This window comes from Brienomyrus brachyistius, unplaced genomic scaffold (genome assembly GCF_023856365.1).
Source record: "Brienomyrus brachyistius isolate T26 unplaced genomic scaffold, BBRACH_0.4 scaffold44, whole genome shotgun sequence".
Taxonomy (NCBI): domain Eukaryota; kingdom Metazoa; phylum Chordata; class Actinopteri; order Osteoglossiformes; family Mormyridae; genus Brienomyrus; species Brienomyrus brachyistius.
This window is the reverse complement of record NW_026042319.1, coordinates 2585893-2610981: the sequence shown is the minus strand read 5'-3', so window position 1 is coordinate 2610981 and position 25089 is coordinate 2585893. Positions and strand designations below refer to the sequence as shown.

Sequence of the window (25089 nt, the reverse complement as noted above, 5' to 3'; positions counted from 1 at the left end):
AATTTTGATAATTATTCTATACTTACACTGCATTTTCACTTTACATATAAACCGTGGAAGGATTTTGCATCTAACTTTTCACACTTCATATTACATTCATACATATTTTATTGCCTCATCGAATAGTTTTCTTTTTTTTAATAACCTCTATTATATAATTTATCTCAGCTTTTCCCCGTATAGTATTTATATGATTATGCCCAGTGACGGAGCTGTTTTGCCACAATAACATTTCATTGCCATTGTATTATACAGTTGTGCTTCTGACAAATAAAAATCTTCAATCTTGGTACTCAAACTGTTTCCAAATGGAAGATGAATTGGGCAGAATAGGATTTCCACACTGATCAGTTAATTAATATAGATGAGATCAAGTAAACTCTGTCATTGCGTTTAATATTTAATCCCACAAACCTCAGAGCTGTAAATTCAGCTGCACGTATTGGAGGGTGGGCACAACGTAATAATTTAAATAAAATTTCTATTTATTGGGGGCGGGGGGCATGAATGAATTGAAATTAAATATTGGGGGGGGGGGTATCTGAGACCTACATCACGAGAGAGGTGATGTCATAAAATGTGTAAAAAAATTCGAATATCCGACTATACGATCGTAATTTCGGCACACTCCGCGGTCACACTCCTTGGCAGCAAAATATGACAATTGTGGAGGAACACTGGTCAGCAAAAATAAAGAAATAGACTGAGAAAGAATGCGCAGTTTTGTGTGATTGCATACGACTTTTAATTAGACCTATATATAACAACCAGGGTGAACTGCAGACTCAACGCACCAATTTGTATTTAGGCCTATTCAAACGATTCAGAGGAGAGTTTTACATGTTTGTCCAATTTTAAAAGCATACATTTATCCACACAATAGCGTAATTTCCGTAATTCATCGAATGACAGAACAACGGAAAGAAATAGCGCTGAAACTTTGCGGATTTGTGTAATGCACATGTGGTAGACATTCGAGAGAGCAGGCTAGACCAGTATCACCGCCCTTTGGATGGTGTAGCGCCATCAATTAATGGAGCCTCTCCTGCTAAGTAAGGAATAAAAAAATGGCACATCAAAAAGTTGGACATTACTCGTAAGGTATAAACATTTAATGAGCATAAAAGTGCAAAAAGATTATCTGTGCAATCATATCAAAGCATTAAAAAAAATCGTCTCAATGTACTCTAGTCCGCGTAATGTAGACTAATGTAGTCTCCTATGTAATACGTAGATATCGTAGGTACAATTTACCGCAGAAGGCCACATGCGGGCGTCGGGAAGGACATACAATTTACACATGGAGAGCCTATATACCCTTAGGGATTATAACCCTTAGAAATGTGAGGTATCTTCACAGCCAATAATAATAATGAAAACAATAATAAGAACATATTATTATTGCCAATTATTATCATAATTTTTTATTTTTCCGCTAGCACATTGGCAGGAGAGCACAGTCTGTCGTCAGATAGAATGTCGTTTTAAATAGCCACCAAAGAATAATTAAAACAGGAATTGTTAAAAAAAAAAAAACAGGCAACCATTACAAATAATGACACTCAAAAGCGCATTATTAAGTATCCCTGTAGTCGCTTCAAAACTGAAGAGAAATAATTACTGGTTTACTGACGAGTACTCGCTGAACAGCAATTTACCCAAATGTCAGCAGAGTCGTGAGGAAATTAAATGCATACATTTAATAATGAAATCAACATAAACAATGCAGATGATACTCCAGGAATAATTTATACACACCGTCTGAATACTTCCCGATTAATATCGAGGTCAAAATTGCTAATTTAAGTGTCCTTTTACCCTTATATTTAATAAATCATAGCAGATTTACAAGGCAGGTTGATAATTTACACATTACTAAAAGGAATCACATTCTTTGTAATACAAAAAAAATAAACGCCGCGTAATAAAATACGATATCACGCAATTCAAGGTTATTTCCAAATTGCACTTAAATCCGTATGATAAAATAAAGCTTTAATTATCTGTACTAGATTCCCTGGATATTAATTTAAAATACGTAATAATACAACCGTGAAAAAAAATGTTTGGCTGTAATTAAAGTCTTTTGCCACAGGATGGCGCTAAAATATAATTTCATTAACAAGACCGCATAACTTCATATTGACAAATGTCTCCAGTCTGTGAAAAGGAAAGCTTTTATAGTAATTATATTTTATCAAAAGAAATGCAATACCAGGGTGGACAATGTTCGAGTTCATGAGCTATCTTTTTCTCGTCCGCTGAACAGAGAAAGACTGTAGCAAGAGTATAACAGGTGCTTCAAACTATATGAAATGTAGTGTGGTACGTCCTTCAGGTAGGTAAGGAAAACACTCACCGGTAAACTAATCTGAGCAATGCCATCGGGGAAGTTTTCTCCATTTAACTTATTCTGATTTATCATTCTAATACGAATGCTTCAGTTTGATCTCCTGTTAGCTCGGCAATGGTTAGGTAACATCCCAGAGTACAACCAAAGGAAGCAGAATGTTTAGCTTGGCAGCATTCTAGAAGTCCAGCATTGTTCTATCTTATGGGATCCCAACTTTCCGATGTTCGTGAACCAGTCTACGTCGTGCAATGACGGGGCGCAGGGGGCGGGGTTAGGGCTGCTGCTGGATCCATCGGCGATTTCATAAGTAGTATATTCATTTATGTGAGGAATGTGAGGAGTCGTACCAAATGAACAATATATACTCAATTACTGGAAATTGAACAGCGCCTCCATAAACTCTCAGCCTCCCACAGCCCCCTTGGATGCTGGACACGGAGTGGGTATGGTCACAGACTAGGGGTGGGGAAGCCCTATTCCTCATGTAATCAGCGTGAGGACCTGAGCTGAGGGGCGTGTCTGTCAACGAATAACACACTGTATTGAAATAAGGAGAGTGACTGTGTTGGTTCCCAATTTGTAGGCGGAATGCTTGATCGTGACAGGGGTGTCTGTCGGGGGTGTCTGTCGGGGGTGTCTGTCGGGGGTGTCTGTCGGGGTGCATGTGCTAGCGCAGACGCTACATCTCGTCCTCAGACTCCTGCTCCCTCTCTCTGCTCTTCAGCAGGCCCATTTCCATGGTGGGCATCATCCTGATCCTTGAACGCACCAGCCTGTGCAAGAAAAATACCCAACACCAAGTTTACCACCAGCTCTGTCTCTCCCTCACGCCTCATTGGATCACACAGCTGACCGGGTCTCTTAACGGTTTCCTCACAGTTCGGAGCCATAAATAATCAAACAAACCACTGAAATATCCCCCTAAGCAGCCCACCATTAGCATGCAAGGGTGCAAGAGTCTGTGGAGGACCACAGCGTCTCCACCTTCAAACCACAACCTGCTACTGACATTTTTCGAGAAGCCCACCTACAGGCCAAGCAGGATGTTCTCATGACAGGGCTGTGGGTCAGTGATTCTAACCCCGGCCCTCGGGGACCCCCAGACGCTCCACGTTTTTGCTCCCCAGTCAGACCATCCTACCAGACCTGGGAGGGAGCAAAAACATGGACCGTCTGGGGGACACTGGGACCAGACTGGGAAGCAGTGTTGTGGGTGGAGGGCAGTGGTGGACAGAGTACCTAAAAACCATACTTCAGAAAATTAGTGATATCTCACTAGGAAAATTAAAAGTTAAGTCACCCATTGAAAATACCACTTTCGTAAAAGTTGTAAAGTATTTGATATTAACAGAACTTAAGCATCATAAGTATGTAGCTGGTATTAAATGGAAGGGCTTAAATAAAATGGTGGTAGTCAGTCAGGTACAGTAGCCTTCTGTGTCTGTTTCTACAAGAAAAACTTGATGCTGTCACAATACTTTTGCAAGATCTCACAACAGGCCTAATGTTGCATTTTCTTCCAATACTTATTAACTGCACTGGATCCATTCAAAGAACAAAGGGCAGAATAAATGGGCTAATAACCATAAACCTAAAATGACAGATATGTCCAGTATAGTGTGCTTTATCACACAGAGTATAGTGAACAGTATAGTGTGCTTTATCACACAGAGTATAGTGAACAGTATAGTGTGCCTTATCACACAGAGTATAGTGACCAGTATAGTGTGCTTTATCACACAGAGTATAGTGAACAGTATAGTGTGCTTTATCACACAGAGTATAGTGATATATACTCCATTTACTTTTCAAAATTCTGTATTTTTTAATACACATTTATGATTAATTACACCGTGTGCATTTTCCACCAGTGACTGTAAGTGACCAACAGCTATGGAATGAGTAGCAATTAAAATTATGAATATATATAGTAGCTACTTGAGATAACAGATGTGCTGATTCATTAAAGATGAACAAACATGAGACCAGTATTTCACTGGTGTTATTCTTTACTTTGTTTCCAGTCTTGTGCACCCATAGCCTCTGGGATGGGATCCGGAGCCCCCACGACCATTAATGGAAAATGGATGGATGGATGGATATTCATTACTTGATCCTTCAGTAGTTACTTTAGTAGTTCACAAAGGTTTACAGAATTAACAGGTATAATAAGTGCTTTGGCTGCGATGGGCTGGCCCCCCATCCTGGGTTGTTCCCTGCCTCGTGCCCATTGCTTCTGGCATAGGCTCCGGACCCCCCGCGACCCAGTAGGATAAGCGGCTTGGAAAATGGATGGATGGATGGATAGTAAATGCTTTGGATAAAATATGTGTCACGATTCATTAATGATCAATTAACACGAGATCAGCATGTAGTTTGTGGTTAATTAACACATAGTATAAAGCATAATACTATATCTATACTATTTGTGCCCCGTCAAGTAAAGTGTCACCATAGAAATATATTACAGTAACAAGTAGAGAATCTCATTATAATTATAGTTCAGTGCAAAATGAAAGTTGTCATCTGTGTTACTAGTTCTATTACAAAGTTAATGCTTAGGTTAAGCCAAGGTAATACTTAGGTAGTGTAGCGAGGTACAGCTACTCGAGTACTACACCACACTGGTAATGGGGGGGGGGGGGGGACTGCCCTGCCTCCTCTCACCAGGACATGACGCCGTACACCACGGCGGCGATGAGCAGGGCGCAGGCCAAGTGCCAGCAGTAGCACATGGTGATGAACATCATGTTGTTGGGGTCCTTCAGGTCCCAGTCGGCGCTGCCGCTGGGTGGGTAGAGCACGAAGCCGATCTGTGGGACAGGCACAGGACTGGGGCGTTGGCAGGAGGCAGCACTCGCCCGCCCACGTGTGCGCGTACTACACACATATTACACATGTATTACATACGTGTTACACACGTATCTTCTAACCACTTTTGTCTCCAGAACCATGTGAAGGGCTGATTGAGGAGGGGCTGGGGGTGGCATAGCAGGTTAGACCCCTTTTCCATACCTCTGTCCCAAATCTGCTCCTGAGAATGACCCCTAACCCCCCAAAAGAAACCCTGCTCTCACTCTCAGTCTGTGTGAGTCTGAAACAGAGCATGATGGGATATGTGACAACTACACACCCTCTGTGTACCTGCATGCATACTTCTGCAAATGGGATATAGAGCATTATTTTATTCGCCTAAGCCTTTTTACACAGCACTGCTGTCCTGAGCTGTTATTTTCATGGCATTCCTGTTAGCTTACCCTAAAAGTCTGGCCGTTCTCCTCTGACCTCTCACATTAACACAGCGTTTTCAGTCATAGACCTGCCATCACTAGATAACGGCTGTTTCTGAGAAGCTGGAAACATCTGGCGCATTCAGAATCCCTGATGTCTTAGCCATACTAATGCTCGGCGAAATATTTTGACCCTGCATGTCGTAGTTATTTAATTGCAGCCACAAAGACACTTTGTTAAAAATGACAGTGCCTGGTTTCCCACACACCTGCCAGAACCAGCTGCCCTGAAGCACGCTGAGCGCCGCCCGGAGCAGCTCCAGCACCACGTTCCCACGATGGAACACCTCCAAGATGGTGGTGAAGGCCCCGCCCACAATGGCGTACAGCAGCAACTGGTGGATGTGGACGTCCAGCATGGCGCGGCCGTGGAGATGGTAGAAGAAGAGGAAGCCTGCAGGGAAGGCAGCGTTGAGAGAGGGAAGGGGAGGCGAGAGGGCTGCGTGGTGCTGTGGCCACTGCAGATGTGCAACTCACTCACCCTCTGTGGAAAATGCAATGCCCAGCAGCAGCCGGTCCAATGCAAGGGGGGCAGCATCCGTCAAGTGAATAGCCAGCGAGCCGGCCGCCGCCAAGCCGAAGAACAGGTACATGGTGGCGTGCTGCCAGTTCATGAGGCGGTCCCAGTGGTGCTCAGTGTAGTCATAGAGATGCAGCTGGGGCCCGTCGGACACAAACTGCTCCGCCAGCATGCCTGAGAGGACAGACTCGGGGTCACATGAGAGCAGCAGAACAGTGATCTGACCATGTGCCATTCATGTAGCATTAATCCAAACGTACACATATACGTGTGTGTGTGAGCCTGTCGAAACATACAGGAAGCGGCGAATGTCACCGTGGACAAATCGGAATTTGATTAAAGCCTACACTGCATCTCCTAGCACTGCTTCGTATCCCAAAAATGCAGCTCGCTGCTCCAGTCCTAATGAACTCTTAGGGTACACTGGGCTTTTTGAGCAATGCTGATGATAAATATTGGTTGGCACTTCCCCATTGATACTGTAAAATAAATTTGTACTTGGAAAAACTTTGATTGGCCGTAGGCAATTTTTCAGGATCACCCAGATCCAGATGAGTTGCCCTTTGTCTCACCTGGCTGGCAGTTGCCCGGCAACACTGCAACAAAAAGTTGCCCAGTGTATCATCACCTTTACAGTGTTCATACTTCCTGAAAGGCGTCGTTAAGCTGGGTGACATTTGCCGCCTCTTCGTCGCCGTGAGAAGCCTCACCGATCACGGAGAAGGCCAGGATGACGGAGGCCTCACAGACCTCGAGACGGCGCTGCGTGACCTTGCTGGCCAGGCGCCCCATGCTCCTGCTCCTGCGGAGGGCATAACAGAGGGAAAACTTCCCTGCCCACCACAGCCCCGCGATCAGGAAGAAGGTCCCCGGTAAAGCATGGCCCTTAAAATTACCCATGGTGCCTCAGTGTACCTGCAACAGAGGGAGGCATCGGCTCATTTGAGCAAACCTGAAGCAAAAGAAGTCAAACTGATTATTTTTACAGTATAGCACACAAACATGCAGTGCTGCCAGAAAGTACTGGGGCACTTGCTTAATTCAGTATAAATGGTTGCAAATATAATGGTTGCATAACAGAAGTACATTGACAGGCAATGTCTAACATATCTGCACATATTTTCCGCACACAGACGTTTTATTTGTATTATATGTCATAATGGTTTTTGACAGACTCATTCAGCTCTGTTTTGCCGTTTTGCTATTAATTGCATTTGTAGTCTCTGGCTCCCACAGGGACACTAAACACAAATGTTTGGTGTTTTATGTTACTGCAAAGGTTACTATTAAAAAGTCAATAAACTTTTTAACTCAGAACAGCTGCTTTTGCACCATAATGTGGGTTTCGACTGATTATTACTTGCAATCAATGTGTTACTTAAAATACTGGTTGCTTCTAATGATATGTATATTTTTGCAAACAAATTAATAGTCATTTTTGTTCTAAAACTGATAAATTTGCAGTATTTTTACTGAATTAAGCAAGACTTTCTATGAGCAGTGCATCTCCTTTCCTTGTATCACTGTTACAGCCTGATATTTTCAAATTGCATTTCGATAAGGAGCAAGACATGAAAAATTTCGGCGGCCCTGTTTTCAATCTTCTGTGATTACAGGTCCTTGGAGACGCGTCAGAGCTGGACAAAGTGGCACTCAGGAAGCACAAGAGAACTTTCATATCGGTCTTTTCCCCTCATTTCTTAAGGATTTGTTTTAGAGCAGATGTTCCTCAGAGCAAAAAAAAAAAAAAACAAGATTCAGAAGTATATTTTGTTTTGATCTAACAAGGTAGCCTTTTGGAATCGAAGTGGTTGCCCTCCAGACCTTGTCGGGGGGTCCTTAGGTAGGTCAACAGGACCTGGCTGATTGGGCTGAGGAAGAGGACGATGGAGCACTCTTGACTGCTAATCAAACAGAACATGCTTCTTCAACTGATGCCAAAAAAAACCAACACAAAGCTCATTAGTTCAGCAGCGTCCACTGAGCCTCAAAGGAGGACACAACTGATCCAAGCTAATGTCTGACCATGAGATTCCCTAAGCAGCACGTCCAGCTTTAAAGTCTCTTCAGATACCATCAACCACGTGACTCACTAATGGAAGTTCCACTCCACTGTTGTTGTTGATGGCCTGCATACCCGTATGATTAGTTTGTAATACGCTCCGGTACCTGTGAGTGCAGAATGTGTGCCGTGAGGAAAGGAACATAAACACACATCACATATGTACCTCTGTGTGCATCCAGACTCTCTGTGGGGTGAAGAAAGACAAGCAGCATTTCCCTTACAATGCGCTGACAGTCCCTTTGATCCTTTTTTCCGCAGTGCATGCATCTCATCAGCAGCATGAAAGGCGGACACACAGGCTGGCGAATCGCACGCACACACACACACACACACACACACACACACACACACACACACACACACACACACACACACCTGCAGACGGCCATGAAGTGGCCAAAGCACAAACGCAGGCTGCACTCCGAACAGCGCAGTCACCTCCAGGAACAGCGAATTCGCACCCAAGCCCGAGCCACTGACTAGCAGAGCCGTAACTCTTCATCATAAGGTGGCTAGAACACGCAGACAGAGATTTTAGAGCGAGAGGCTGATGCACCAAAGAGATGCCTTTGAGCCTGCTGGACTGTGACAGCACACCAAAGCAGGAAGTCCGTTCCTGGACAATTCTACTGTAACACTTCATAGATAATTTAGAATTACAGGTCACCAAGATTCAGTCCATATTTCGTGGAATGACACTTTTAAAAGAGAATAATCCACCCACCCATCCATCCATCCATCCATCCATCCATCCATCCATCCATCCATCCATCAACTACAGGGCAGTGTTGGACATATCAAGTCCAGAAGCTACAAATTCAGACCAAGATTTTGTTTCTACCAACCAGTTGAGCATAAAGAGTCACAGTCACAGAGAACTCAGCTGGTCGGTGGAAACAAAATCTTGGTCTGGATTTATACTCTCTGAACCTGGAATGCCCAATACTGCTACAGGGTCATGATGAGCCTGCAGTGTGTCCTGGGAACCAAGCAGGAGACACCAGCCAATCAGGGAACATACACTGATCAGAACGACAATCCAGGCGAACATGAGCAGAACTAAGAATCAAACCCACCAAGATGGTGTACTGCTGCCCACTGATCCACTACGTTGTTCCAAAATAGTTACTAAACAAAGCTACTCTTTCTAAATACCTACCCTAAGACCTCAACACGGTCCAAGGCTCTAAAGCAGAATGCTGGCAGCCACCACTCACAAAGCATCACCTCTGATGCAGAGTGGAAGGTGCCATTAAAAGGAAGATGCTTCTGCTGGAGGTAAATCTCTGGACTGAAGAGGATGCATGTGAGACCTCTGGGAATCCTGGTTAAAATACATTAGATACAACCACAAATTTTAGTCCAGCGTGACCTGAATTGAAACACAACTTCTAAAAAAAATCAATAAATTGCAGTACTTCTCGAACAGGTTAATCATTAATCGTGCAATATTACTCCTCTGTTTGTTATCGAATGTTTGTTTTATCCATCATCACATGCTGCTATTGCAATTATTCAAGGCACAAACACTTAGTCACTTTTCATTACACATGCACTAATAATCTGTTATTTTATTATGTTTGTTATAGCTTAGTTATAGTTTTTTCTTTTTTTAACTTTTTACAGAGTATGAGTATTTATATAGTTACAATACAGTATCACTCATAGTTATTTTGCACTATTATTTTCTTTACCTTAACTTTATTCCTATTGTTGCACTGAGCATGTAAAGGACAAAAGAATTTCCCTCAGGATAAATAAAGTTTTTTCTTATCTTATCTTATCTTATCTTATCTTATCTTATCTTATCTTATCTTATCTTATCTTAACCGAGAGGAAGACGGTACATGGGAGGTAACTGGTAAGTGTTAAAATGTCAATGGAGTTAGGTCCTGACCAAAGCTTTCCATAACTGGTGACCTCAAAGCCTTGGAGAGTTTAAAAATGCACAAATAAAAGCCATACCTTGAGATCAGGGTAAATATTTTCACCAGACCACCCACACGGGCAGTGTGGACTATGGTTCAAGCGCCAACTCGAGGAAAAAGTCGAGGCTCTTCTTAAAAATGATCGTAAGGTTCTAAGCTGTTAAGTATTTTGGGGAACTCCACGAATTAAACGAAACAAGCAACTCCAAATAGTTTCAGGTAAAGAAAAATAATAACAGACAGCGCACCGTGGCTGATGCGCTCCATGGTGAAGAACCTGCCCAAAGACTTACCGGCTTTTACACATCGACGGGTAAGAGCAGTACTATGAGGCCAATCTCTGCACACATTACCAACATAGACACATTTTCCATTCTTCCGTAGCTCACCGGGACCTTCACGGCTTACAGCAAGTTTTACACTATTAAAATACAACTTCAGCAAGATTGTCCAATAACTCAGGTGGGAGTAATCTTATTCACTAATGAAAATGGTTCGGGAAGTATTGCTGATGTCGGTTCGGTTTCATACACAGATCTACATGAACACAGATGTAACAGACACAAAGAAAAAATAAAGGACTTATTTAGATTTTTACAGTTATGGCGTCTAAACGATAATTCGGTAGGTCTACTTCGTATATCATGAATGATTAAAAATACAGACGAACCAATCTTTAAATGTTTACGTTTCTGATTTTACCTGCGATCTGTGTTTGTATCCGTCCTGGCACATTTATATATTTGATACCAATAAAGATAATTAAAAAAACAGATTTGGGAGAAACTGATTAAGAGGATAGATGAAGTCCACAAAACCAATAAAAAAAACTCCCACATAACGTTCTGAAGACATGACTGCTTCATCACTTAATGATAATACTTTTGTATCATGCATAGAGTTTGATTTATATGACGTACGTTTCTTCAGCATTCATTTGAGATGCGTTTTCTTACCTCGCCAGTGGTCCAGAGACTGAAGTTCTTCTGCATTCAAGTCAACGCATCCAACCTGGGCATGAGGACTTCTCCGTTTTACTTCCCCGTTAAAATGAACGTCACAAGTAACGTTCAGATTAACATCAACTAGTAAACAATGTTTAAAAGGAACCAATACTACACAATATATTTACGAAACGTTTTAAAAATCGTTTATACAAAATAAACCCGAACAATGATCTTATCTTCCCGGCAGAGGAGTTTCACAGACAATTTACAAAAAAATTATGCTTTTTTTTGGTCTTTGAGGAAATCTTTCCCAAAGGTCTAACTTGCCTTACGGTTCGCCCAGAGACACCACCCTTACACATAACGACTGGTTTTCAGGCTTTCCAGTCGCTGCGAGGCTATATTCCACGTCTGCACTTTCACTCCGCCTCTTTGCACGCTCACTCACCGACTTCGTTTCTTTGTATCCGCTATTCCAGTAGTTTTCAGATGTGTTACATAATTAAAAATTGTTTCACTTTTACGAGTTTAAAGTCTGAGATGCAACACAAGGTGTAATTAGACTTCATCCATACATAATTTGATTCTATGCACTTTCTGTCTTTTGCATACGTTGTACCTGAAATGCACTCTTTTTTGGTAAAAGGGACGTCACTAACTCATCAAGGGCAGCGTGGGGATTGCGGAGACCTCGTTTTCCCTACCCGGCCCGCAGGAAAACAAGAGTATTCTTAAATTGGACTAGAAGGAGTGGTAGCTCGGTTCCGTAAACCTCAGTACGTGCAAGCAGTCACGCCGCAGGAGACCGCTGGCAGAGGGAGACCTCACATCGGCCCCATTTAAACGCAGAAAGAGAAACAATCACTGACTCTCGCCGTCCTGCTTTGTGTAAGGGTTTACAGAAAGGGAGAACAGAGGCGTCCTTAACCGCATTTCAGCCTGAATGTGCAACGGGCTGTATGTCATGTATGTGAATGCATAGGATACGATTATGATTATGATTCGTCCAGAGCCGATTATTAATTATAGTCAAGCCCTTTATGTACTTAAGATTGTATCTGCGGTCTGTAGTGATACACATGATATCAATAGGGAAGGATATGAGTAGAATTGTAGGTTACTACACTTAGTCTACGCTGTTTCTGAAAATATGAACATACGACAAAATGAAAAAAGTTTCCAGGCACACAGGACTAAGCCTCGGTTAACACACTCTCCCTCTCCTATTGGCATTCATCTTGGATAAAGTGCTAGTATGTGTCTCACAGTCTGTGATGACAGATGACAATCTAAGTAAATAATCAAAATCATAAACTTCAATATAATCGACGTGAAGGAACAAAATCCCGAATGCTACACACGTGAATGCTAACGTTTACACGTGGTGTGAGAAATGCTCAATAAGGTAATACTATCTCCGAGCGAGGGCTGTTTTTTTCGCTTTTTTACATAGGGCTTATAATCTTCACGGTGGTGCAGCGTGTTTTCATGATAAATCACTTGATCTTGTCTGGGATTGGGGAGGGTTGATTATGGTTCATGATATTAAACTATAAAATAAAAGGGGAGCAAAATGTGACGAAAAATACACGGAACATAAAAACATTTCACGGGACTGTCTGAAAATAGCGAAGCTTTTTCTACCTCAGACTGACAGAATAATATAGAATCCTTACTGGTATTTTACATTAGGAAAAAGTGCTCAGTTAATGGGTATATTCAGTGAATTCAAGAGTGGTTCTGTCATAGGATGCCATCTTTGCAATAAGTCAGTTTGTGAAATTTCCTCCCTACTAGGTCTCCCACGGTCAACTGTAGGAGGTATTGTTGCAAAATGGAAGCATTTTGGAAAAACAGAAATTCAGCCACAAAGTAACAGAACAGGGCCGGCCAGTGCTGAGATGCATAGTGTGTAAAAGTCACCAACACTCTGTTTACTTGATAACTGTAGAGTAACAAACTTCCTCTGGCATGAACCTCAGGACAATAATGTGCGCTGGGAGCTTCGTGGAATGGGCTTCCATGGCCGAGCAGATGCATGCAAGCCTCACATCACCAAGCACAGTTCCAAGCATAGGATGGAGTGGTGTAAAGCATCTCACCACTGGACTCTGGAGCAGTGGAAACGTGTTCTGTGCTTCTATGTCTGACAATCTGATGGACGAGTCTGGGTTTGGCAGATGCCAGGAGAACGTCACCTGCCTGACTGCATTGTGCCAACTGTACATTTTGGTGGAGGAGGGATAATGGTATGGGGCTGTTTTTCAGGGGTTGGGCTGGGCAGCTTAGTTCCAGTGCAGTGAACTCTTAATGCTTCAGCATGTCAAGACATTTTGGACAATTATATGCTTCCAACTTTGTGGGAACAGTTTGGGGAAGGAAGGCCCTTTATGTTCCAGCATGACTTTGCCCCAGTGCACAAAGCAAGGTCCATAAAGCTCTATAAAGACATGGTTGGGTGAGTTTGGTGTGAAAGAACTTTACTGGCCTGCATAGAGCTCCGACCTCAACCATGCAAGCCAGACCTTCATGTGCCTGATGCTCTTCTGGATGAATAGGAAAAAATTCACACAGACACACCCCGTAAACTTGTGAAAAACCTTCCCAGACGAGTGGCAGCTGTTATAGATGCAATGGGGGACCAACTCCATACTGATGCCTATGGGTTTAGGTGGGATGTCATAAAAGTTCCTGCAGGTGCAATGGCCAGATGTAGTGTATATGCATAAAAAACTCCTCCATCTTTGCTAGCTGTTGATTTGTATCATAACAAAAAAAGTAGGCGCTTCCTGCCAAGGGAGGGACCCAGAGGTGGAGTCACACCGCCATTGAGGCACACTGCCATTGTCCTGCCACCAAAACTCCCTCCTCCTGGCCTTCTGTTATCAGCGGAGAAGGAGTGACGTAGATATGATTTCAGGGAGAAAGAATTGCGTGTTTGAGGCACTTACAGGAGTGTGTTTTATTTTGTCCTGGTCTGTTGCCGTTTGCAAAGGGTTTCACAAGGGGTTAAACCGTCTTTCCTCTCACCGCGATGAGGATAATGTCAGGGTGGCCATTCGATTGGATTCATCTGACTTGATGCGTCTGGTCCTCATGCGTATATTGGAATGTGAATTCATCTCACGTGCAGTCTGGCGTATAACTTTTTGCTAAATCTACCTCCACGCTTGAGCTATTCTACACAGGTGCAGACCAAGGGGATGCAAAAAAAACCCGGGGAGCATTTTCTTACCAAAGAGTCTGATCGCATATCTGTTTAACCAAATGCACATATTATCTGCCGTTCCATCTGTGCCTATTCAACTGAAAAGGGCAAACTTCATTTTTCTGACCTTACCTGGCACTTTGGATTATAGGTGCATGTCCCTAACTGTTAGGCCACCACTGTCCCCAAGTGCATTTAAATCTGCATTTAATGCCCCAATAAAATAAAATGACATACCAGAGCTTCAATCAGTTTTATTGCATTGTATTGCGTTAAAGTGTCCTTATAAAAAGTTGCACATGTACTCAACAGAAAAGAGCCACTTATGATGGTCTGTTTCATTCAGCTGTAAGTACCATGCATTGTTGGTATGTAATTGCTGCTCAATTACGAAGCGAACCAATTAACCTCGAGGCCAGTCATGATTGATATAGTCATGAAACTCACCTGTACAGGTGTCGCAGCTGTGGCCTGCGGAATCCGTCAGCGAAGGGCTATGCAGCTTTCAGCTAGCGCATGCCCAGCGCCGATGCAGCTTCCTGGTGGCAGGGTCTGCTCGCTCGTCTTCGCTTATTACCCTCGTTGGATGAACCTCAGTGGTGGCAGCTGTCAAGCAGATTCTGGTCAGCCATGACATTAAAACCACTGACATGTTAAATGAATAACACTGATTGTCTTGTTACTATGGCAAGTGTGCCATTATATATTAGGTAAGTTAACAGTCAGTTCTTGAAGTTGATGTGCTGGAAGCAGAAAAAATGGGCAAGTGTAAGGATTCGAGTGACTTTGATAAGGGTAAAATTCTGATGGGTAGGTCAAAGCAACTCAAAAAAGGCAGAGCTTGTGGGGTGTTCCTGGTATGCAGAGGTCAGTATCTACCAGAAGTGACCAAGGAACCGGTGAACGGGCGATGGGGTCATGGGTGCCCAAGGCTCACTGGTGCACATGGAGATAATTAAAATTTAAAATTAGAATATTATGTATTTTTACAGTGTTTTGAATGATTTGGTAAAGTGTTTGAATGACTGTGTATCTCCCAACTCCTATGTATCACATATACAGAAGTATAGGAAGGACAGCATAAGGATGCACGTTGATCACTTGCTTGTCATTGACTTAGTTACTATTTAGCTGCAGGCAGACGGCCACATGAGTCTCACCGCACAGAGCGATGATGCTCTCCAGTCCGGCTGCGGATGGCTTTGCCTCCTTGCACCCTGCCCCTCCCCCATTCTGGGCTCTTTGCACACAGTGTGGTCCCAATAGATTGGAAGCGTGATTGGGGCATCAGAAGTCCAACTTTTCCATCCTTTTTACTCACTGAGACAACCCCCTGCATGTCCTCTCTCACCACATCCATAAACCTCCTCCTGGACCTTCCTCTTCTCCTCTTGCCTGGCAGCTCTTTCCTCCTCTTGCCACCTCCTGCTCTGCCTCCTGTCTTTTTGTCACCGTCTTTAACACACTGACCACCATCTTGTAAACCTTCCCTTTCACTCTTGCTGATACCTGTCTGTCATCAATCACTCCTGCCGCTCTTCTCCAGCCACTCCACCCTGCCTGCTCTTTTTCACACTCCCCATTACACCCCCAAGTATTTAAACTGTCAACCTGTCTTTCACCATAGCAAACAAGAAAGGGCTCAGGACTGACCCTTTATGGAATTACATAAAATTTCCACTAGATGGGGCTATACACGTCATTTACTGTCGCGGTTAGCCACGTGAAAACTGCGTGTTATGAATAGACGATTCAAAAACTATAAAATTAAATATGTAACCACAAGCAATTGAAAAATTACACCATACTTGCAGTGACCATTGTTTAATCAATAAAAATATTAAGTAAATATTTTAAAAGAAACTGTCAATGTTCCCTTGACCTGAAATCAATCAACTTAACAGGGTAATATGTAATACCTATATCAATAATAAATATGCTTAAATAAAACGGAATTTTAATGTCGTAATTTAGATGATGAATAAAAATAACTAGATTATTTTCAATGGAAATATATACATTTTCAGACATTCCCTGGTCCTTTCACAAATGGCGTAAATCGGGACCCGGTTGTGATTCCTACTTCCGGGTCCCCGCCAATATCCCATAATGCCACAGTTTCTTCTTTGACCTCTCTTCTGTCTGTGGTTGTTAGAGCTGTGTGCTCGTTGCTCGCTTGGTGGTGAATGATGGCGGCCTCAAAGCCTGTCGAGCCGGAGTCTGGTAGCGGTCTTCCCCGATGGCAGCTAGCCTTGTTAGTGGGGGCGCCCTTAGTGTTGGGAGTTGGGGCCGCCTACTTATGGAATCGCAGCCGGAGCAAGTCGAAGCGTAACGGGGAGAGGAAGACTCCAGAAGGCAGCGCCAGTCCCGTCCATGGGCAGGCGCAGGACGGCGAAGAGCAGAAGGGAATGGTGAGACTGCGGAGGGCGAGCCGGCCCTGTATCTCAGCTACACAGCCGTAGCTGCCGCAGAGTCGTGCCTCCTGCCCGCTTTGTTCCGTGGTTCTGAGCGCCATTCGAGGACACAACCTGGCTGTCAGTACCTTTGCATGTGCCCGTAGCATCGTGTCGGTGCTGTAGCCAAACCATGCCGCCTTGTCGAGTCCTTCCTTATACAAGTTAGTAGAAATAAAATGTAGATCAGCGTGAGATAAAAATGAATCATCCGTCAGCCCTTGACGTGAGCCCGGTAGGATGGAGGCGGGGTGACATGTGAGACGGGCTGTGGGCACCTGCTGCATCTCGCGTCGGGCTGTCTGCGCTCCCTCCCATCGTTCCTTAAGCTGAATATCTCTAAAATCGGGGTCTGATCAGATTCGACTTCGTGCCATAAATCTTACCCAGAAATTCAGATTTGTGGAGTCCTTTACACACCCAAGAAGTAGCTAGGCAGAGCGACATGTGACGGCAGGAAAAAAAGCCAGTGTGTTAATGTCACTATGTGGCAAGTATGTTCATCTACAATATTTGGGAGACTTGCATTAGGTTGCTCTTCAGTGGATGGCGTGCTGACGTCATGGAGATTAAAGCTGTTTTGACCTGGTTTTTATGTTGGGCCAGCAAATACTGTAAATACACTTCTCCATTCTCAACCTCAGTGTACTGTTTTCATTCGTTGCTGGGTATTGTGTGCATAACAGCTATTGTAACCTTTCCCGAAGCCAGTGGTTGGTGTCCAGTTGACGCTAATTAGGTAGGTCTGTTCCAGTACATGCCAGGTCAGCGCACTGCAGCATCTCTGGGAAGCTCATTTATAACCTGCTCCAGGAGTTTCTGCGCAGGTTGGCAATGATATGGCACATCAGTGGTTAATTTATTTGGAAGCAGGATTTGCATATTCTTAAGGTTGCTCAGTGCAGGACCAGTAGCTTGTCCGGAACGATCGAATCCTGTTGATGGGAAGCAGATTTCTCCCTCCGCTGGCAGCATGGGTACTGAGGCTGTGCTGAGCTTAGGTCCACGTGGCCTCTTCTCATTCCGTTTCACCTGATGTCTGCGGTTTCGGGCAGAGAGCTGTTCAGGTGGGTCAGCGTTGCAATCCTGTTTTTGTCTGGTAACGTTTCCGATTCTCAGGGCGGGACGTCTTTCTGCTGGAGGTTTGTCCTTGACTGCTGTTACCCTGTTGTTGTTCCTGGTGGAGTTAATCTGTCACTACTGGGCTCTTCACCATTACTGCCCCAGGAGGGCTGCAGTGGCGGGCTGACTCTGCTGTCCGAGCCTCCGTTGCTTTGGGCAGAAGCTGCTGCTTAACAAATGAACGTAAACGTCCCACACGCACTCAGGATTCCTCAACCAGTGCGCTGTCTTTTTCAGCCGTAATGAGAATGAGTTTCTATGTTACTGGAGTCTTATCGATGTGTCGGTAGCATGTTGCTAGTAATTGATTAGCGATGCCGGTAAGGCGATGTGCAAACATTATTTACAGAAATGCAATATGCTAACTTATCTGCAGGAGTGATGTTACCAGCTGTGTGATATAGTGTGTCCTCGCCCCTATAAGTGTGACTTTCACCCCTGCTATCTAAGCCACACCCCCTGCTCAGCCCCCCTGGCTTGATTCTAGGTGGTTGACTCAGACATGGTGGAGATCGTGGTTTGGATGGCGCTGGCATCGTGCAAATAGATTCTGCTTGGCGCGCTGTGATCCTGCAGCTTAGCGCGCTGCAAAGTGCAGGAAGGAGTCTGCGTATTGATCTCCCCGCTGTCCTCAAAGCCTTCGCAATAAAGCCTGCAGTGCTGCAGTTTGTTCTGTTGATGTGGCTGTAATTTTTTTTTAAAAAAAAAGAGGATGCCTTTTGGAGAGTAATAGGAATTGCGTTGGGTCGACTTTCATCAGGCTCAGTTGAGCAATGACAGGGATAAACCAGCCAATCAGAGGCAGTCTTTCAGCCCAGCAGCATTTCTGCACCGTTATACTCATTAGCAATGACGCTCATTTAGCATCTGCCTCCTCTATTAAATTCATGTAAAAGAACTGGCATTGATTTTGAGTCAAGCGTCCTGGAAAGCATTTGGTTTTGGGGGCCTTGTTGGCCATAATGGCTTCCTCTTCCTTGCAGAGTCCTCTTGACCAGGCCCAGGCAGCCAAGAATCGGGGCAACAAGTTCTTTAAAGCCAGCAAGTTCGAGCAGGCGATCCAGTGCTACACAGAGGCCATCAGCTTGTGCCCTGCCGAGCAGAAGGGAGACCTGTCCACCTTCTACCAGAATAGAGCCGCCGCCTATGAGCAGCAGGTGAGCAGCTGATTGGTTCACCCAGTGTGCCGTTCACCCATTGGATGATTTATGGTTCTAAAACCCAGTTCTCAAGCAAGCCTGCCAATAGCAGAGAGAGAAGCATCAAAGCTGCAGCGTTACTCGAATGGGCCATGAGCCTTTTTTGCTTCATGAGCAATAACGGGAATGTCCCCAAACGCTCAGCAAAGCATCTGGGCACTGCGAGTACTGCTGAAGTAGTGGAATTTAAGAGCTTTGATGTGAAAGCAATTAACGTTATACGGTTTTAAAAGCCGGAAGACTGCGTTAGAATAGAAGCTTTCAAACGCCTGTGGAGTGTGGTACAGTTTGTTACGGCATGTGTAAGATACAGTGATTGGTGGGGGGGGGGGGGGGGGGTGGAGAGCCGCCTGGCTGGGGTGCGTCCCGGGTGGTGGGCTGACGGTCTGTCCTGCCAAACGCAGATGAAGTGGGTGGAGGTGGTACAGGACTGCTCCCGCGCAGTGGAGCTGAACCCACGCTATGTCAAGGCGCTGTTCCGCCGGGCCAAGGCGCAGGAGAAGCTGGACAACAAGAAGGAGTGCCTGGAAGGTCAGCAGCTTTGAGGGGGGTGTATAACCGGGGGGTGCGATGTCAGAAACAGGGCCTGTCTGGCTGGGAGTCCGAGGACCCCGGCAGGATTTTCTGTGGACCGATCGGGAACCTTAGACATACTGTACATATACCAGACAACCATCGCGGCAGGGTGGAGATGTGCCAGCCTTCATACCCCTCATTTACACCCTCCCCCCCTACAGATGTGACTGCAGTGTGCATCCTAGAGGCCTTCCAGAACCAGCAGAGCATGCTGCTGGCCGACAAGGTGCTGAAGCTCCTGGGTAAGGAGAAAGCCAAGGAGAAGTACAAGGTAGAGCGCCTCCTGCAGGTCCCCTCACGCCTCTTCACTTATCCCCGATAAGCTGCTATACTGTGTTTGCCATGACGACACGCTGACCTGCCCTCCCCCCCATCTCTGTGTAGAACCGCGAGCCGCTGATGCCCTCCCCCCAGTTCATCAAGTCCTACTTCAGCTCCTTCACTGAGGACATCATCTCACAGCCCCTGCAGAAGGGCGAGAAGAAGGACGAGGACAAGGACAAGGAGGGGGAGGCGGCCGAGGTCACGGCCAGGTGAGGAGCCTGCAGGGGGCGCTCTGTAAAGGGTGCTGTTAGAAAGCTTTGTGAAAGAGGTAGCCTGGATACGGTAACACAGGCTGTCACAAAGTGGGGGGATGAAAGACTTCTAGGTCCAAAGCCAGGATATTGACAGCGCTGGTTAGATCTACACATGACACATGACACGAGACTAGGGCTGCAAAAATCAACCAGTCATGATCAGGCAATCGACTAATGGATTTGTTGGGCCAAAACGTAGGGTTTAAAAATAAGCTAAAATGCTTTATTTGGAAAAAAACATTAAGAGGTATTCTTAAGTCACCATTGAAATAAAAATCTTGGTGTAGAGAATCTGTGTGACATAGTGACGTAGAAACAGAGGCCATCAGCTGTGTCCTCCGTATTTTGCTTGCTACTGATTGTACTTTATACCGAGGCGTGTGGTATTTTGACAATGCCTTCAGAAGCAACACTATTCTCACATTTTGAAATTTGGGGGTGACCAGCAACTGGTCTTAAGCAGCGTTGTGAAGTGGGTTAGCCTGCATTTGCTGCAGCACACCTGCCCTCCGCATGGGTAGTGGAGCACTTGCTGTGCGCATGGACCCGGGCGCGACTGTTTGCGTCCACGGAGAAATGTAGTGCATACTGCAAAAAATGCCACCAGTCAATGACGAAAATTTGTCAACATATTTGAAAATGATTATTATCTGCGTTGTCGATTACTTGTTGCAGCTAGCAGTTAGCGAGGTCGAGTACACTTTTTATAACCCCCCAGCAGAGATTGTAGTCTTTGTGTATTTTGCGTGGTGAGCCATGTTTGTGTGCCCTCCTTGGTCTGATGGTGACCCCCCCCACCCCTCAATACAGGCCCCCAATATGCTTTTCTGTTGCTTCTACCTCAGCTCTGGTTACCTGAAGGCCAAGCAGTTCATGGACGAGGAGAACTATGACAAGATCATCAGTGAGTGTACAAAGGAGGTGGATTCTTGCGGGCGGCACACGGCTGAAGCGCTGCTGCTGCGCGCCACCTTCTACCTGCTGATCGGCAATGCCAGTGCCGCCCAGCCCGACCTGGACCAAGTCATCAACATGGAGTCTGCCAACGTGAAGGTGGGCACCCAGGTCATCCGTCCGTCTGTCCTCATAGAGCCTGATGGCAGTTTCAGCATGTCCTCATTCTTTCAGCAGTTAACGTCTCTCCTCTGGGGGGTGGGTACTCCCCGGTCCGCTTTTTCAGCTCCGGGCCAACGCCCTGATCAAGAGGGGCAGCATGTACATGCAGCAACAGCAGCCGCAGCTGTCTACGCAGGACTTCAATATGGCCGCCGAGATCGACACCCAGAACGCTGACGTCTACCACCACCGGGGACAGGTGTCGCTATACAAACTCACTTTATCTCACCTAACCTTAAGTGAAGTCCTCTATCCCCCCAAGCTGCTAATAACAACAATAGATGCGTTATTGATCCCCGTGGGGAAATCCACCCCCATAGCAGCACCCAGAAAGCTGGGGGTCAAGGGCCTTGCTCGAGGACCCGCAGACGTGTTGAGGTCGGGCTCGAACCCGCGACCTCCTGATCATAGGCACAGAAGCTTAGCCCGCCGAGCCGCACGCTGTATGTTTGCCCAGCTTAAAGACTTTTGGCCTGTTCACTGCCTTTTGGCGCGAGCTTATTAACCCTTGATCCACCTGCTGGGCCAGCTGAGGAAGGGAGAGATGATCCGTGCGGCCTAATGTTGGCAAATGTCCCTGCAGTTGAAGATCCTGCTGGACCAGGTGGAGGAGGCTGTGGCCGACTTCGACAAGTGCATCAGCCTGCGGCCCGACTCTGCCCTGGCGCAGGCGCAGAAGTGCTTCGCTCTGGTGAGCAGGTCGCCCCACCCCACGCATCCCAGCAGGCATGGCGTGTTACTTTGTGTAATAACCGCCCTCACCTGTGTGTTTGCTCCAGTATAGGCAGGCGTACACAGGGAACAATGCCTCCCAGGTACAGATCGCCATGGAGGGCTTTGAGGACATTATCAGGAGGTTCCCCAAGTGTGCCGAGGGATACGCGTTGTATGCTCAGGTACCCATCCACAGAACCCAGGCCCTTGCCGTCACACGCATCTGCCGCGTTTGGTTCTGACCCGTTCGGTTTCCCTCTTCATGGTGCAGGCCTTAACAGACCAGCAACAGTTCGGGAAAGCAGACGAGATGTACGACAAGTGCATCGAACTGGAGCCAGACAATGCTACCACATATGTCCATAAAGGGTCAGTTGCAGTGGGCAGCGGAGGGTGGGGATACGGGGAGGGGTGGGAGTGGTGCTGACTCTCTAGGCCATGCATCTCCAGGCTGCTTCAGCTTCAGTGGAAGCAGGATCTGGACCTTGGCCTGGAGCTGATCAGCAAGGCCATTGAGATCGACAGCAAATGTGACTTTGCCTACGAGACCATGGGAACCATCGAGGTGCAGAGGTGAGCCCGTTTGTCTGCTCCCTCCTGGTTGAGCATCTCGTTTCCACCGCCACCCCCCCCACCCTGGCCCAACACCCTCTCTCTCTCTCTCTCTCTCTCTCTCTCTCTCTCTCTCTCTCTCTCTCTCTCTCTCTCTCTCTCTCGTCCCCACAGGGGCAATCTGGACAAGGCCATCGATATGTTCAACAAGGCCATCAACCTGGCCAAGTCCGAGATGGAGATGGCTCACCTGTACTCGCTGTGCGACGCAGCATATGCCCAGACCGAGGTGGCGAAGAAGTATGGGCTGAAGCCCCCGACGCTGTAACTGCCCCCCGCCCCCACAACCTCCTCCTTTCCTTATTGGTCAGGCCCCAGCCCCCACTGATTACTGCTACTGGTTTTTGTTGTTTTGTTTTTTTTTTAATTTTGTAAAAGATGGTGAATCATTACTAAATAAACAGGACGAGCTCCGTGATTGTGTAATTTACATTTGTTGGTTTTGAGACTCCCGTTTGCTCGAAGCGGAAGTTTACGCTGCATCATTGATGTGCAGTACTGACGGCTGTCTGTGGGGGGGCGCTCTTGAGTTACCCGAACGTGACTGCGCTCCCATGACACACTTTGCCTCTCCAGTCTCTTATTTACGCCTAAACCTCTTCAGTCTTCCAAATGTTAATTGTGTAGCATTCTTGACTGTTTTTTTTTTCCACAAAGGGCTCTGTTTCAAATTGAATCTGATTGGTCAGCTGGCTTGCTTGTTGATTGGTTGATCGAAACACCCACTACCCTGGACACTCTCCTTGAGCTGTCCTGAGGAGTCATACAGAGCCGTATTTGAGTCTGCAATTTGCCTGTGGTGAGGGCATTAAAAAAAAAATTCGAAAACCTCTTAATTTGTAAGACGAAAAAATTTCGTGCACAGAAAGGAACTTTCCTAATTTGGAAGTATTCTTGTTCCTTTTTGTTAAAGGAAATGAAAAATCTGTTATGTTGTGCTGTCATTTGGCCCTTTTGTTCAGTATTTAGTGTGATGGAAAACTGCACAAACCAAAAACGGCTTCTGATTGGGTCTTTGCGGATTTGCTGAAAAGTGAATGCAGTCAGCCCAGTTTCAGGCCCCAGCAGAGCCCCCGTGCGCAGCCTGGCGAAACGACACAGGAGGAGCTTTACGAGATTTTGGTTTCCTGACATTATCACTGTTAAAATTATCCTGACTGTGTTTCTTATTTTTTGCATTTGCAGGTTGTGTAAGTGTGAACAGAGGAGGTTATAAGATTTTACGTAAGAAGTATATAAAAATAAAAAATGTACGTGAGATGAAGTCAGTGTGTGTCGTATTGCCGCCTGGTTTTTGGAAAAGTGTCTATAACTGGGGGCTGTTGGGTCATGTACTGGACCTTAAGTGTTTTATTTGTTTTATATATAATTCTGTGTAGTATATCTGGAATTTGACTTCATAAATGTTAATATGACACTGCTTTCGTGATACTGTACTGTCAAGCAGTTTTGTTAGGTTGAAGCTGAATCTCATTATACAAATTATTTGCTTTTCATATTTTGTTTTCCCAGGCTGTGACGGGTAAGGGGATGGGGGAGGGGTGTTATTTTTGGTTTGTTTGTTCTAACATTTCCCGCTTTGCATAAATGGGCTTTTGTGCTTCTTGCTTGGGTTTGCTGGAGAAGTCCACCAAAGCGCAGGACATGGAAACCTTAATGAGCTACGTTTGAATTACGAATAAGCGTAATGAGCAAAGCTGTTGCACGCTGAAGTTGCACTGTGGTGCCAGGTTGCACGAGCCGCCGTAGTGTGGCACCTCACCTGTCCTCTCGTGAAATGAACCTCCCCTGTCTGTGCGGAGACTCAACACGGTCAGTTTGTGAGGTCTCGTGTATTTTCTAAAAATTTAACTGCACTTAGGTGAAATACCAGTTGAAATGTCTTGAATCAAACACTAATAAAGCTGTGATTATATGCCTATGCACGCAGGTTGGACTAAAATTATGTACTGAAATAGATTTTTTAAAGTCCCAGACGAATGTATCTGTCTTTATTTTTAAGTCCTGTCCTGACCTTCCAATCACCTCACCATCTCTCGGTTTCAAGAGTGAAATACTCGATATTGAGACGTGAATTGCTGTAGTCCTATCAGGCTGCATTGATTTCTCAAGTAGATTAATACAAGACAACCATCAATGCCTGTTTAACAGATAATATTACGGATGACCAGTCAATTCAGGGTGACCAAGGTTGAGCCCTACACTGACAGCGCCCTCATTCCAGTAAAAGCTAAATTTAAACGCAGAGTAAATAGTGCTTTTTTCGGTGATGAGCTGTTTTCAATCACCCATCCATCAATTACATGTACCCGCTTGTCCTATTCAGGGTCAAGGGGGTCATGCAAGATTAAAAAAATCGACCCACGGTCGTCTGTCGCCCTGTGGAATTAATGATACAGTCCGTGACT

The 25089-nt window shown here is 45.4% G+C and overlaps 2 protein-coding genes across 2 annotated transcripts; one reads left to right on the top strand and one right to left on the bottom strand.

The window, feature by feature from the left end:
• Positions 1–1164: 1164 nt before the first annotated feature.
• Positions 1165–11773, bottom strand: tmem45a (transmembrane protein 45a). The gene is made up of 6 exons (XM_048999417.1): positions 11113–11773; positions 6874–7078; positions 6125–6337; positions 5853–6037; positions 5021–5166; positions 1165–3126 (listed from the first exon to the last, which is right to left on the bottom strand). The coding sequence occupies exons 2-6, from the start codon at positions 7061–7063 to the stop codon at positions 3033–3035; spliced, it is 828 nt and encodes a 275-aa protein (XP_048855374.1). The 5' UTR covers positions 7064–7078; positions 11113–11773; the 3' UTR covers positions 1165–3032.
• Positions 11774–16430: 4657 nt separating this feature from the next.
• On the top strand, positions 16431–24657 carry tomm70a (translocase of outer mitochondrial membrane 70 homolog A (S. cerevisiae)). The gene is made up of 12 exons (XM_048999322.1): positions 16431–16722; positions 18870–19043; positions 19490–19616; positions 19823–19932; positions 20046–20194; positions 21085–21292; positions 21420–21554; positions 21939–22046; positions 22135–22251; positions 22341–22438; positions 22520–22642; positions 22796–24657. The coding sequence occupies exons 1-12, from the start codon at positions 16498–16500 to the stop codon at positions 22947–22949; spliced, it is 1728 nt and encodes a 575-aa protein (XP_048855279.1). The 5' UTR covers positions 16431–16497; the 3' UTR covers positions 22950–24657.
• The last annotated feature ends 432 nt before the right edge of the window (positions 24658–25089 follow it).